Genomic DNA, 16,155 nt, shown 5'->3' with positions numbered 1-16,155 from the left:
TTTCACCCGCCCTTTTTTTTTTTTTTTACTAGTGCTTCTTTTAAAATGTGTTAATCTTTTGAAACACGTGTATCCCTATTACACTGCCAGCGGATATATTTCATGCCTGAGGTCCTTCTCTGCTGTAAACTGAATCTCTCTTCCAGTTCGCTTGTAGAGTAATCAATAAGTAAACAAGTGAAAGGAGGCCGATCCGTCGGGCCGCGTCTCGCTCACTGAACACTTAAATAATTTATGACAAAAAGGAGAAAAACAAATAAATAAAACGGATGAAAGTATTTCAATTTTTGTAAATGGATCTTGTGGCAGAGTCAGGGAGGAGTTATGGTCAATGGACCAGCGTTGTTTTTAAAACATCTTTTTATCAAAACAAGAGAAATATATACAACAGCCATTAGCTCACTCAGGTTACATAGTTAGATAGTATTTGAGGTTGAAAAAAGACATTAGTCCATCAAGTCCAACCAACCTACACTCAGGTGTTGCTATAAAAGCCGTTACATCATTTTGCAGATCGGTTGGTGTAGAAGGTTACTTTTTCTGGCTGTAGGAAGGAACATTATAATGGTTTGGGGGCAAATTATGTTTTAATGATTTAAGAAAAAAAACTATTTTTAAACTGATGTTTAATATTTATATTTTTTACTATAATAATAATAATAATAATATAATCTTTGTATGCCAAACAAACATTTAACACATGATGCAAAGGATTCTCAGAGCACTATGAGTTAGCTAAAGAGACAGCACAACAGAAGTAGCTCTCTTACAGACATTTGTGTCATTCACTGAAACTTATATCGAGATTAGACATGTGCGATTCGTTACGTCCCGAATCAAAAATTTGGACGAATTTTCCAAAATCCGGGCATTCAGACACATCTGAATTTCCGAATCCCAATGCATCCGAATGTGTCCGAATTTCCCCGAGTCAGTTGCCACGTTGAGACAACTGACTCTTTGTCTCTCCCCACCCTACTCCCATACACATCTCCCTGCCCGCCTCTTAGCAACCTGGGATGCTCTGGCTGGCATCCCTCACAGCTCCTGGCAACCAGTGGCATCACTGAATGCTAGGAGCTGGGTGGAACACTTGCCAGAGCATCCTATGTGGCTAGAAGCTGGGCAGGGAGATGTTTAAGGGCCATACACATCTCCTTGCCCAGATCTTATGCATCTCCCCTCCATGGCTCTGGATGCTAAGGGCCAGCTCTATTCAACCTGGGATGCTCTGGCTAGGGTGGGATGCCGGCCACTGCGTCCCAGGTTGCTAAGAGCTGGGGGGAGATGTGCAAGGGCCATACACATCTCCTTGCCCAGCTCTGAGCAACTAGAGCTGTGCGGGGAGACGCATAAGGGCCAGCTCTAAGCAACCATTGATGCTCTGGCCGGCGCCCAGCTCCTGGCATCCAGTGATGTTGTAGATACACCTCTGACTGCATGGGGCCTACATTTAACCCTAATCTACAGGTCTAAATAAATAAAATATGTACAAAACTAGTACTCCATCCCAAACATTCCATTTAAACAGCCATAAACTACCTAAAAATTAAACCAAGGCTTGTAGTGGAAGTGCGATGATGTCTACAAGAGGCCCAAACAGCATCTTCTGATGTCCTGTACAGTAAAGTTTTCCTGGACTCATATTATTACATTGCATCTGTTGCTCTCTCATCCTATATACATTCTCAAAGAGTATCCAGAAGGAACTGCAGTGATACGACTCTGAAATACATTGTTGCCTCTCTTATTGCGGTATTTTATTATATGTTATACGCTTTCTAAAAAAAGGTTTCTATTATTTATTTATTACAGGTATTTATATGGTGCCAACAATTTGCGCAGCGCTTTACATTCACATCAGTCCCTGCCCTCGAGGAGCTTACAATCTAAGGTCCCTATCTCACATACATACATAGAGGGCCAATTAGCCTTCCAGCGTGTCTTTGGCGTGTAAGAGGAAACCGGAGTACCCGGAGGAAACCCATACATGCACAGGGAGAGCATGCAAACTCTGCAGATAACAAAACAACAAAAAGAAAAAAACACAGCGCTCTCTCAGGGATGCAGGACGTGCGTGGATGCAATTGGTGTGGATTGCTGCTCAAAAAACAGGAGGAGAACCCTGTGAAATGTAATAATGAGGCACTAAGAGCGCAAATCCGGAGTTATAAATGGTGTGATTTGGATATATATAAAAAATGTTTAAAAAAAAACCAAAACAATTTTTTTATATATATCCAAATCACACTATTTATAACTCCGGATTTGCGCTCTTAGTGCCTCATTATTTAATCTCTGCAGATAGTGTCCTGACCAGGATTTCAACCGGGGACCCCCAGTGCTGCAAAGCAGAAGTGCTAACCGCTATGTATTTAGTACTATTCTAATAAGGAGAAATAAGGCTACATTCACCAAGTGAACTTACCTGGATAAGGATCCTTAATTTCGTAAAAGCGACGGCTATTTCCAATGAGGTTTGAAAATTGTAGTCACATGGTTCACATAAAGATCCTTATCCTTGTGTTAAAGCTTTGCGAATTGAGCCTATAGTTATTCTTTATAAACTTTTTAATTTTTTTTAATTCATTTACTTTCAGCAAAATATATATTGCTGAATACTGCACAAGTTGTTTTGTGTAATAAATTAAAATGTTTCATAAATGAAATCATTTTTGGGTCACGCCTTAATGACCAAGGAAACATGTGGGTCCCGAGGTTACACAGGTTGAGAACCACTGGTCTAGGGCATCTATGTCACTGGAGGTGAGGAGTCTCGCCCCATAATTATCCAGTGCACTCTGCCTGTACATTAAAGTGTTGACCCCTACCGGGTCCTGCATCTAACAGGTCAGGTGATAGGACAAAGAGAATCCTCTCACCCCAATGGATCATCAAACCTCATTGGGTGCCTGAAGGTTTGTGGATCATCCGTGCTTACATCAAGTGGTCTACTCATCCATAACTTAATCCTAATATTATATAGGTTTTCTGTGGACTTCTACACTCTTCCTTTCTGATTTCTAAAGCCAGATTAAAACATTTTTTTTAGTATTTTGCCTTTTTTGGAAGCTTTAGGAGCTTGAAATTAAACAAAAATGCTTACTTCAGACTGCTGAAAGAAAAGCGAAACATAGGTGTAACACGGCACATATTTCCCACACCCGGGGCACATAACACATAGGCTATGCATCAGCACCCTTATTCCACAACTCTGCATTTGGTGCCAACCACCTTGAGCTATCGGCTCACATTTGCACTTTTTGTGACATTGGATTCTATTTTTGTGGTGCAAATGACGCCGTTAGTAAACACAGTCTCGCTACACGCCGTTTTATATTAATTAAATCTCAAGTATTTTACCGTGAACTTCACTACTAATCAACATTGGCTTTCAACGGCTCTGTAATCGGTTCTGCGGTCCTGATCACATTCTATAAAACAGATGAGTCACTTTACAGCTGTCCCTCTCACTCTGTCTTGGTCTTTAGAGATGTTTTGGTTCTACACCTTATAGCTTTTAGTCTTTTTCTTTAAGGCATGGCCTTAAAGGAGAACTATGGGGTTAAGGCTTTTCCCCATAGTTCTCCTTAAAGTAACGGGAGGACACAAACTAGCGTCCTCCCGTCACCCTAGGCTCAGTATAGAGCCTAGGTGAGTGAAAAGCACTCACCTCATAGTTCTCCTTTAAGCTTTTTTTTTTATTTCAATAATTTTTATTGAGTATTTACACATAACAGGTGCTCAAACAAATAAGGCGCAGAGAAGTATCATCAAAGGAAATCGTTACAAGTATAACATCTGTCAAACAGGATACAGTGCAATCACTAGAGGTACAGGGATCAGTGTAAACAGTAAGGACTTATCTAATGAGATAATGTGAGCACCTCAGAGAGGTACGGCCTTTAGCTTTGACATTGTTTCAATAAGCTTATGCAATGTCACAACATTGCAATTTTTCACCAAGACCTTGTAGTGATGATGGGAGAGTCGGAGTACTGCGTAAAGTTTTCTCCAGCACATCCCAAAGATTCTCAATGGGGTTCAGGTCTGGACTCTGTGGTGGCCAATCCATAAGTGATAATGATCTGTCATGCTCCCTGAACCACTCTTTCACAATTTGTGCCCGTTGAATCCTGGCAGGGTCATCTTGGAATATGCCCAATTTGTCATTAGTAGAATACATTGATGGACAAACCTGGTCATTCAGTATATTCAGGTCGGCAGCTGACCTCCTTTTTTGGGCACATAACGTTGCTGAACCTAGACCTGACCTACTGAAGTAACCCCAAATCATAACACTTATCCAGGCTCTTCCTATTTGCTAAAGCCAGGTGATTATTTTTTTGGCCAGAAAGCGTATATTTTAGGTGTTTAAGCTGAAGAAGGTAAAGCTGAACTCCAACCAATCCTGCGATTTACACAGCTCTACCACACAGCACAGCCCCATCTGGCAGGGATAAAGACCTGCATCTCCTCTTGTCCCTCTCCCAGTCTGTGAAAAAGCAATATAATAATTAGGCCATCTCTTTCTTTCTCACTCTGCTCTGTCTTCCTATCAGCATGTTCCTTGTTAGCACACGATCAATGCAACACAACTGACTGGCTACTTGTGCTGCTAGTCCATCTCCAAGTTTGAGTTCTGCTGTGCACAAACTGCAAGCAGCTAAGCGCAAGTCAAATTCAGTTAACTGATGCAGACATCCCAACCTGCAAAACCTTATTTCAGGGAGGTTCCCGTCTCATTTCAGGGAGGTGCCCTTTCTGTTTTTTTTGTTTTTTTTTTACAGCCGCCGTCGTCAGAATATAAAAGAAATATACCGATAATATTATATATACACATCAGATTTGTGAATTGATATTCAAGTATCTGTCAGTGTAAAGGTCACAATTTATCAGACAGCCCAAGACCTTTTAAAAAAAACGTTGAGGAGTAAAGTCCCCGATACACAGTTGACTAGTTGCTATGGGCAGCAAATTAAATAAATGTTCTCTATAACTAGACAACCAGGACATATAATTGATTCTATATTATCCACAAAGGGTTAACAGCACTCTCTCAACCCTGCAGCAGTGCCTGTACCTGCTCTCAATAGTAGTCTATGTCCGCCCTCTCTGTGCAGCAAGTAGCTTCTTCCTTCTGAGAGCCAAGACTCGTTCTGAGGCTACTCTAGAGATCACATGACCTTCCTCCAGGAGGCAAGCCTCACTCTGAAACTTTACCCACTGATATCTTACCGGAAAGGTTTACTCAGACTAAACCTTTCAGGGAGAAAATGCCTCTCTCGCGGACATCAGGGAGCTGCTGTCCAAAAGAGGGAGACTCCCTGAACATCAGGGAGACTTGAGATCCCTGCTGATGTCACTGGTTGCCAGGAGATGGCTTGGATGCAGTGTTAATTGTGACAGCAAATTTAGTTTTAGTCGTAGTCTTTACAACAATGCGCCTACAATTGGTTAATTTGTCCTGTGTTCTCCCCGGTCTTAAACTGTCCATACTTGCCCTGAGCCTTTGGTTGACAGTGTTGGGTGGCGTGATGTAGGCTGCCTCTCTGATCCCTCCTCCTGATACCCTGAAGTAGCTGCAATGCTTGGGAAAAGGCAGTGACATTGCAAACATTGATAGAATGGCTTCCTCAGTAAGTTTTGTTTTGCTCATTTTTGTGCCGATTTACATTGATCAGCTATAACATTACGAACAATGAGAGGTGGTCAAGCCAGTGGAGGCAGTGTCATGCTTTGGGCCATGTCCTGCTGGGAAACCTCAGGTCATGCCATTCATGTGTATGTTACTTTGACACGTACCGCCGACCTAAACATTGTTACTGACCAAGTACACCCCTTCATGGAAACTGTATTCCCTAATGGCAGTGGCCTCTTTCAGCAAGATAATGCTCCCTGCCACACCACAACAAAAGTTCAAGAATTGTTTAAGGAACACAATACGTAGTGCAAGGTGTTGACTTGCCCTCCAAATTCTCCAGGTCTCAATCCAATCAAGCATCTGCAAGATGTGCTTGAAAAACTAGTCCGATCCATGGAGGCCGCATCTCCCAACTTACTGGACCTAAAGGGTCTCTTACTGATGGCTTGGTGCCAGATACCACAGAATACATTCAGAGATATAGTGTAGTCCATGCCTTGATGAGTAAAGGCTGCTTTGGCAGCAAAGCTCAGTATTAGGCAGGTGGTTATAATATAATGGCTGATCGGTGTATTTGTTTACATACTGAGAATGCGCTTTAAATGGCAGTATCAGCCGCTGAGTAATAAAGAAAAAACATATCTTTGGGGGTTTGATGGATAATTTAAGTTGCTCTCCAGCAATAAATGCAATTAATTTAATATGTGTCATTTTTATTTTTTTTCCAAAAGTCAAGCGTACTAAGGAGCTTAACCGAGTGTAGTATTTTATAATGAAAAATTAATTATCCCGAATTGAAATATATTATGTATTTAATAACCTAAGTGACGTTGAACCGTGTGAGCATGACTTTAAAATTGGGAAAATATGCAGCTGCAATTGCTCTAAACGGACAGCCCACAAAAAAAAAAAGAAGACATTTTAGAAGATGACAAATATTTAATCACCCGTGTGTTCCTGATATTGTTCAGGGAAAGGGAGCCAGTGAGGTCTATTTACTGGAGTTCCCGGGTTTGGGGTACCTGTCATGGCCATCATGAAGGTTAAAAAAACATACACACCCATCGCACTCCTGACCGGATGAAAAACCCCAATTGTAGGGTGGGTGCTGAAATGACCGCGGATGCCTCCGCAATATAAGTCCAAAAGAAAGAAGGGTCACAAGCACTCCAGCATGTAGAGAAGTCAATGTTCATTGACTTCACAGGGGTCACATCATCAGAGCGATGTTTAGGAACAGCAAAGTCCCTTCCTCAGACAGAACAGATAATGAGCATTTCTTTTGGCCATCATGAAGGGACACACTCTCTGCACAACCTCAGGATGTGTCTAATTATTTTACATACAAAGAAGATGAATGAAATTCTGGGAAGTTTGATCAGTTGTAGTTTAGCCAAATATTTTTAAATTTTTTTAATCCAGTAAATATTCAAACCTTTCGAAGTCCTTCCGAAGTCAACAGTAATGTAAACCAGGCTCTGAAAAGTGTATATGAAAGTGCCGCATTTGTTAGACAAATTGTGCAGAACGGTTTGGACGGTGTTAGAAGCCCAACATGATGAGATGATGGATCAAAAAAAATTGGAAAAATTGGGCAGCAATCTGCAGAAACTAGAAAAATCATCAGTAGCTCCTACTAGCCCTGGAAACAATGGCAGATAACGCTAAGGTCTGCGTTGGAAGGCGCAACGGCTTACTGTAACCTTAACCACAGGGCAAACCTTTACTCTTGGTTTTCTAACTTTTTAAAATAATTTGTATAGATCAGTGCTCTGATGTGAAATATGTAAACACATTTACATCATAGACCATAGCGATAGAATCCTTTGATAGCTTTATTTGTAAAATTTTAAAAATAAATAATAATATTAATACAATTAAGGAAAAAATGAATTGTATTGTGATTGTAATGTCTTCCTTACATTGTAAAGCGCTGCGCAAACTGTTGGCGCTATATAAATCCTGTATAATAATAATAATAATGTTACATAAACTCTCACTTTTCACATCCTTAAATGTTGCATTTTCTGCACATATGACACACTGAAAAACAGGATGTAAACACCCTAGTAGTGTTTATCACAGCTACATTTTAGAACTCCCACAAATTATAGAATGAGGTTAAGATTTTTTTTTTTTTTTTTTGTAACATGCCCCTTGATTTTTTGGGACTAAAGTGTACCTGTCCCATATCAAGGCCAATTCATGGGAAGTCTGTGGCATGCCGATGCTTTTTCATTTACTAGAGCACTGGCGGGCTGGATATCACTTCAGCTCATTAAATAGCCCTATTTATTATGCATAGGCGTCAGGTGCACATAAAAACGGATCCGGCACATTTTATGTATCTATAGTTATGCGTGCGATCTTGTACAGATTAAAGTAAATAATATTAGCAATATGTGTTAATATTTCATAAACCTTGCTTCCGTTTATAGTTTATTTTATAGTCTGCGCAAAACTCTGCCTGAAATCTAATATACTCAGCTGTTTAGTGTCCCCTACTCTAACTCCTCCCCTCCTCTTCCTCTTTCTGTAGGGGTCCCTCAAGGCTCAGTCCTCTTCTCTATCTACACCTCCTCTCTTGGTCAGTTAATAACCTCACATGGCTTCCAATACATCTCTATGCCGATGACACTCAAATCTATCTTTCTACTCCACAACTCTCCCCCTCAGTGTCCTTGCGTGTCACTAATCTACTAACTGACATATCCGTCTGGAAGTCACAACATTTCTTAAAACTCAACCTTTCAAAAACTGAGCTCATGATATTTCCTCCCGCCCGTGCACCTTCTCCCGTCTTTTCCCTTGAGATTGTTAACACAACTATCCACCCTCCCCCCATGCCAAGGTCCTAAGTGTCATCCTTGACTCACATTTCTTCTCCACATCCAATCACTATCCAAATCCTGATGCCTTCACCTTCGTAACATCTCCAAAATATGCCCCTTCATCACCAATGAAACTTCAAAACTACTCATCCACTCCCTTGTTATCTCTCGTCTTGACTATTGCAACTCCCTCACCATTGGTCGGCCCTACACAGGCTCCTCCCCCCTTCAGTCTATTATGTATGCAGCTGCTAGACTCATTCACCTAACCACCCGCTCTGTGTCTGCAACCCCCCTCTGTCGATCCCTCCACTGGTTTCCAATAGCCCAAAGGATACAATTCTAAATATTAACAATCAGTTACAAAGCCATCCACAACTCTGCCCCCGGCTATATCTCAAACCTCGTCTCAAAGTATCACCCTAACCGTCCCCTCCACTCCTCCCAAGACCTCCTGCTTTTCAGCACCCTCGTCAACTCCTCCCATGATCGCCTCCAGGATATCACTAGAGTCTCTCCCATCCTCTGGAACACGTTACCCCAACCTGTCCATCTATATCCCACTCTGATCCCCTAAGACTCATCTCATGAAGAAATAGCACGACACAGAGAAAAAAAGGCGAGGAGCCAATAGAATAATTTCTCCATTTGTCTGTGGCGGCATCTCTTTGGGTCATGTAGGGGGAGCGGAAGGCAAAGCAACATGGCTGCTCTGCTGCACAATGGTTGAAGTATGCCTATCGCCCCCTTTCCAGCCAGAGCATCCCATGATGCTAAGAGCCAGGTGGAGAGATATGTAAGGGCCATACACATCTCCCTGCCCAGCTTTTAGCAACCTGGGACACCTTGGGGGGCATCCCGCCTCGCTCCTGGCAACCAATGACATCAGTGAGCTGAGCAGTACACCGGTCAGAGCTGGATGATGCAGAGGACACCAACCCATACCCCCCTTGCACCCAACCAACATATCCCCACCCGCCAGCTAACTCAGGTGGCGAAAATGTGAGAGACATTTCTGCACGCCACATTTGTCATTGTTAATTTATGTAATTTTATCTATCAGACTGAATGAATCTGAAATGGAAGTGCCAAACCATAACTTAATACATGAAAAACACTCCAAAGACCTGGAAATGTGAACTCATTTACGTGGTGTAATCAACTCTACCCCCCATTGATGAAGCCAGTGCCATCTTGACTTCTGCTCCATATTTCATTCCCTATCACGTTTATCACCTTCCATGGAAATCCCGCACATCCACAGTACAGGAAGGCTTCCTCCACAGTGAGAGGAAGTAACCTAGACTCGCTAGAGAATGCCTATGCCAGGGATCTATGCTGACATCACACATCTTCCCATGTCAGGATGACAAATTAAGAATTCTCTCTAAAATAAAGGAAGTCCCCCTTTGTTGTCACAGGAACAAGGGTCCTTTATGTAAGGAAGTTGGAACAGGAAACTGATTAATGTCGATGGCGTCCATTAACAATCATCAGCAATACGTTCTTTCACACAGAATGCCGTGTCCTTGCTGTGGGCACACAACATGCTTCTATATAATCAGTTAATACAACAACATGTTGTATGCCCTCAGCAAGGACACTGCATTCCGTGAGCAAGGACATATTGCTGATGATTATTAATGGAAGCCATTAACATCAAGCATTTGCCTGCTTCAACTTCCTAACATAACATACCACATGCATTGCATCTCTGATGCAGTCCATACAAATGATTTCCTTTTCTTAGCCCTGATGAAGTGGGCAAGTTTTTGGCCCCTGAAACATATTAGCTTTCTTGTATACACTGAGTGGCCAGATTATTATGACCACTCCATCAGTACTTCGTTGGGCCACGAGATGACTCCACGAAATGATGAAAGGTGATGCGAGGAATCTGACACTGCACTGTTGCCCTTCTGTTGTCTTGTACCAGTCTTGCCACTCTCCGTTCTGCCCTAACATTGACTAGTCGCTGAGGGCCACAATTCGCACGTTCAGACCCAGATTTTCGGCTGACAGTCCGGTCTTTAAACACTTTAACAATGAGCCCCTCTTGAACATTTAACGGATTCTGCTGTTTTGCTGATACTCGCTCCATGGCTCCGAGTGCCAACAATCATCCCACGTTCAAAGTCTGTTACATCGCGTTGTTTCCCCCGTATCTTCAGAAAACAAATCACTTCTACTGTCGTGGTAAACAACCTGCTTCCCTATTTATAATGGTCTGGCCCTCTAGCAACGCCAGCACCAAAATATAGCTAATTATAGCTAATTTGCCTACAAACGTCAGGTGGTCATAATAATCTGGCCACTCAGTGTAGTCATCCACCTGATTTTATATTGGAAAACAAAATTATATTTGGACTTTAGGTCACGCTGTGGCACGTTAATCCAAGATTCAGACATTTCCATTACAAACCAGGGTGACTGCTGGAATCCATTGGTGTGAAGAAGCAGCTAACCCAATATCCAGACTCCCTACATAAAAGACTACTACTAACACCCCCACCACTACTACTACTGCTACTTCTACTACTGCTACTGGGTAATTACATCAAGAGGACAATTCCAAGGTTGCAGGGCTAGATACCCATTCACCCAAATGATAATATGCAGACATTCTCCCACATACAGCTTTAAGGGTTGGAAGCTTCCAGGGTAGCAGCAAGACACCTTGGTGACGTAGTTCCAGTACCAGCTATAGAAAACCTCTGACACACCTAAAAGTATCAGATGGTCCAGAAAACTACATGGCTATAACTGACAAAATGGATTGCTATAGTGAGGACATCATCAGCTAATATCAGGGTAAGACAGATAATATTTTTTAATGGAAATGGGCAATTAAACAGTCAATGGACGAAACCAAATATGTCGCCTCATTTTTGAGTGTTAATGCATCAATCAATAAAAAAAATACACAAAAAGCCAAACCAGCGCCAGATAGGAACCTCCTTCAGCCACAAAATGAATCTTGTGTTCCAGGCAGGCCGCCCCGTTACAGATGAGGGATAACACTGTGTGAAACATAAAAAACAAGAAACACCGGGTGCCTTTCCTGGTGCAAATGGAGCCGGTACTAGACATGTAGGCTGCGGAAAAATTCGGTTCAGTTCAGATATTTCGTGATTCGGATCCGAAATTCGGTTCGGGTTTCGGATTCGGACGAAATCCGAATTTTCGTTAGTTTCGGATGAGTTTACAAATATTTGTTTTGAATAATATGAACACATATATGGCGTTCGCTCACCTCTCGATCCTGTCACGGCTCTCTGCCATGACAGGGGAGGGGCTGGATTCCCCCCGCTCCGATCCGCCAGCGCTGACTGGCGGAACGGACGGGGGAAGGGGCCTGTACAGCTGGCTCTGCCTCTAGATAGAGCTGGGCGGATCCCGGCACAATTGTCGGGATACGCTTCAGCTGCGGCGTCTCAGTATATAGAGAGCTACAGCTAGTGGTATACTGAGCCTAGGGTGATGGGAGAACGCTAGTTAGTGTCCTCCCGTTACCCTAAGGAGAACTATGGGGAAAAGCCTTAACCCCATAGTTCTCCTTTAATACTAAATCTGAATCTCCTACACCCCAATGGCATTCGGGAACCGAATTTCCGAATACCATTCGGGAGCTCTAGAAAGCAATACGGGTCTGGGAGCCATATTAAAGCTGAGGCTTACAGAACCAAATGGCATTCGGGAGCTCTTGAATACTATAGACATGTGCACCGGCAAAACATTTGTTTAGTTTTGTTTCGATTCGGATTTCACGTTATTTTGTTTTTCGGGATTCGGGTCCGAAAGTCAATTCGTTTCGGAGTTCGGACGAAATTCATTAGGGGTAGTCTGAACTAATTTTCTTTTCATTTTCGTTTCGTTGCAGCAGAGTGCCATTAAAAATACATTTTTTTAATGTCACTTTGCTGCGACGAAAATTCGTCCAGACTACTGCTTATGAATTTCGTCCAGAATTTCGTTTTAGGAAATTCGGATTCGTTTTCATTCATCATTTCTGTTATTCGGATATTCGGATACATCCAAATCTCCGAATAACGAAAATTCGTCTGAAAAACTAATTTTTCCGAAACGAATCGCACATGTCTATCCAGAAATTCGGACTCCATTCGGGTCTTGCAGCATCAGTTTTAGTATTATGTACATATGAGTAGTATTCTATAATATGAATGAATATTCAGCAACATTGTGACCTATATATACATATACCTGAGCCTCCCAGACCCGAAAAGGCATTCGGGAGATTCAGAAAAATTCGGATTCTGACCCATTTGGATGCATTAAACCGAAAAACACATCTGATTGACCAGAAAAGTCACATGTCCGATTCAATTTTGTTTTTGAATGAAATTCAGACGGGATCCGAAATTTGGAAATGGAAACTCGGATTCGGACGCATTTGGATGCATTGGGATTCAGAAACTCGGATGTGTCTGAATTTCGGAAAATTCATACGAATTTTGATTCGGAATGAAATGAATCGCACATGTCTAGCCGGGACAGGATCGAAGGGAAGAGTTCAGCTTTAAAATGTAGAAGCAATAGAAGGTCACCCACAGAGTGCACACCTTCTTCCATCAAATGCATTCATGGCATTAATCAGAGTGAAGGCCTACCTAAGACTTTACCCAGCGTGAGAGACTTGATGGCCTTGAAATAGATATCCGATAGGAAGTGATGCCGCTGCTTCGTGATTTTGTCAATCTGAAAATAAAATATAAAAAAACATTTAATATCACGTTATATAAGAATCTGAAAACAAACACCACGTGAAGCCGTTCTATGCATTGAATTAAAAAGAAAATAGTCACATGACTTTACTCCATGATGGTATAAAGTGCAACGTAGAGCGCCATTTAACATAAATAATTCAGACTTAGTGAGAACGTCGCTTGCAATGTCTATAAATGACATAATTATATAATCATGCGGCGTGCTAATTATATTCCGTGCAGCTCAGACCAACGGGAGGGAAAGGACACATTAATAACATGTCAGCGTCTACGGTTTTCATGGTTTTCTGCATGAGCGGCTCCTAAAATGTCATCTCGTTTGCATCTAAAGTCCAATAGAAATGGCAGTTTAACCACTTCAGTCCCAGCCCGTATACAGCACTTCATGACCAGGCTATATTTTTCAGTTTTCAGTGCTGTGATAGTGTCAGGAAGCAAGGGATGTTACCTCTTCACGGGGCCAACGGGCATGGCGCAGGGCACGGGATCCCCTCTGGACTGGTAGAACTCCTGGTGCCCAGGTGCACATGCGCGAGTTGCGCAGCATCAGCACACGCATGCCCGGAAGAACACGCGCCTGCATCATTAGGGCTATCAGGTGTGGGCCTTCTTGGGGGAGGTTCCCAGTACACCCCTTCCACCTCTCTCGCCTGCCATTGGCTCCCGGTGAGGGAAGCCTCCTGGTTGCCTCGGTGACCAGGGGGTGGTCTTACATCTCCTGGCTTTAAAAACCTGGCCAGAGCCCTGGCTTGTTGCTGAGTTATTCCACCATATGGTGTGAACACCTAGCCTCTCTGTTGGATCGTGTTGTTACCTGTTACCCCCCTTCGTTTGCACTTCCTGATTACCGGACCCGTGGACTGTCTATCGCCTCTGAACCATCGTTACCTGCCTCGACCCAGACTGGACTTTGACTACTCTCTTGGATTGCCCCTAAATTGTACTTTGCTTCCGGACTCATCGGCTGCTTCCTGCCAGTGGGTTCCTCACCAAGCTGCCAGCCTTCTGGTAGTCTGACAGATAGTTTGACTGACAACTACTCCGACGTGCAGTAGGCTCTTTCTGCTGGCGGTATTTAATAACCCCCCGAGGTTTGTATTCTTTTATTATATATTGTAAGAAACTCAACAGTTTTGAAAATATATCAATTAAAAATGCCAGGACAGTACAGAAAGCCCCTAACAGTGACCCCTTTGTAGAAAGTAGATGCCCCAAGTTGACCTCATTTTTTGCCACAATTTTAATTTGGAAATTAAGAAATTGGCTAATTGTGAAGGGGTTAAAACATAGAGCTTGGGAATGGTGCACTAGATACAACCCGTCATTAATGTACAGGTCATACACAGAGGGAGGAGGAGGTGAAGGTGTTAATGTGTAGTTCACATACAATGGGAGGAGGTGCAGAATAAAGGGAGGTGAAGGGTTAATCTGTAAAAAATAAGTCAAGGCAACTGGAATTGCTGTATTTTTCTTGAAGACGTTTCACTGGATATCCAAACGGCTTTCTAAATTCAGAATTATTTTTTTTACAGATATACCATGACCTGGATGAATGAGAACCTTCACAGACATGAAGGGTTAATGTACATGTCACACACACCAGGGGGTATGGAGAGGAGGGGGTTCATGTAAAGCATAAATGAGGTGAGGGGTTAATGCACAGGTCACATACAGCGGGGGTCATGGAAAGGAGGGGGTGCAGAATAAGGAAGGTGAAGGGGTTAATGTGTAGGTCACATACAAGGGGGTTATGGAAAGGAGGGGCAGCAGAAATAAGGAGGTGAAGGGGTTAATGTACAGGTCTCATACAGTGGGGGTATGGAGAGGAGGCGGTTCATGTAACGAATAAAGGAGGTGATGGGTTAATGCACAGGTTACATACAAGGGGGTTATGGAAAGGAGGGGCAGCAGAAAGAGGGAGGTGAAGGGGTTAAAGTACAGGTCACATACAGTGGGGGTATGGGGAGGAAGGGGTTCATGTAACGAATAAGGGAGGTGAGGGGTTAATGCACATTTCACATAAGCGGGGGTATTGAGAGCAGGGGGGTGCAGAATAAGGAAGGCGAAGGGGTTAATTTGTAGGTCATGTAGAGTGGGGGTCTGGTAAGGAGGGGGTGCAGAATGAGGGAGGTGAAAGCCCCATTCATTTTACCCCCTAGAAAAAAACAATCACTTTAAAGGAGAACTATGGGGGTCAGTGCTTTACCTCATAAACTAGTGTCCTCCCAAAGCTCAGTATATCGTGAGCTACAGCTTGCAGTATACTGAGACCAGCTGTACCCGCCCCCTCCCCCATCCATTCCTCCAGTCATCGCTGGAGGATCGGACAGGGATGGGGGGGAGGGGGAAATCCCTGCAGGGAGCCGTGAGTGACAGTCACGGCTCTCTGCAGGGACAGGATCGAGAAGTGAGCGAGCGACGGTATGTGGTAGCTCCCTTCCCGATCTATTGAGCCGACATGTGACAGTTTAATTGTCACACGTCGCCCCGAACTATGAGGATGAGTGAAAATCACTCCCCTCATAGTTCTCCTTTGAGCTTGCAACGGGGCTGCCCTTGGTAATTTTGTTTCTGCCGGGAGTTCTTCTTTAACATACACTTTGACAAGGGGTTTGTCAGGATTTATTTTGTTGAGCAGCTGAGGAAGGAGTTTACAACAAATGCAATATCTTAACACATCAGTTTCATCAATTTGTCTCATTGACCTGCAATTGATACAAATCCCCCAAATACGTAGACACGTTACCTGGATTGTCAGCTCCTTCCCTTCTCTTGTGATCTTCACATGGTGCAGCTTTCGACTGTCTAGTCTCTTCAAGCCCAACGTATAGACATACATCCCGTCTCTGCCGAGTTTATACCTCACTTGTAAACTACCTGAAAAACAAAAAAGAAATCAGCACCTTGTGATCAGTGAATATATAAAGTATATATA

At 43.0% G+C, this 16,155-nt stretch overlaps 1 protein-coding gene across 1 annotated transcript in view; it reads right to left on the bottom strand.

The window, feature by feature from the left end:
* Positions 1-16,155, bottom strand: part of LOC108785392 (contactin-associated protein-like 5) — a 283,646-nt gene that overhangs the window by 19,901 nt on the left and 247,590 nt on the right. Inside the window, exons 21-22 of the mRNA XM_018554450.1 lie at positions 15,967-16,097; positions 13,104-13,191 (exon numbers count right to left, since the gene is read on the bottom strand). Coding sequence (XP_018409952.1) covers positions 13,104-13,191; positions 15,967-16,097 — 219 coding nt within the window. The remainder of the gene's footprint in view (positions 1-13,103; positions 13,192-15,966; positions 16,098-16,155) is intronic.

This window comes from Nanorana parkeri, unplaced genomic scaffold (genome assembly GCF_000935625.1).
Source record: "Nanorana parkeri isolate BGI_ZX_2015 unplaced genomic scaffold, ASM93562v1 scaffold159, whole genome shotgun sequence".
Lineage (NCBI taxonomy): Eukaryota > Metazoa > Chordata > Amphibia > Anura > Dicroglossidae > Nanorana > Nanorana parkeri.
This window is presented reverse-complemented; position numbering and strand designations above follow the sequence as displayed.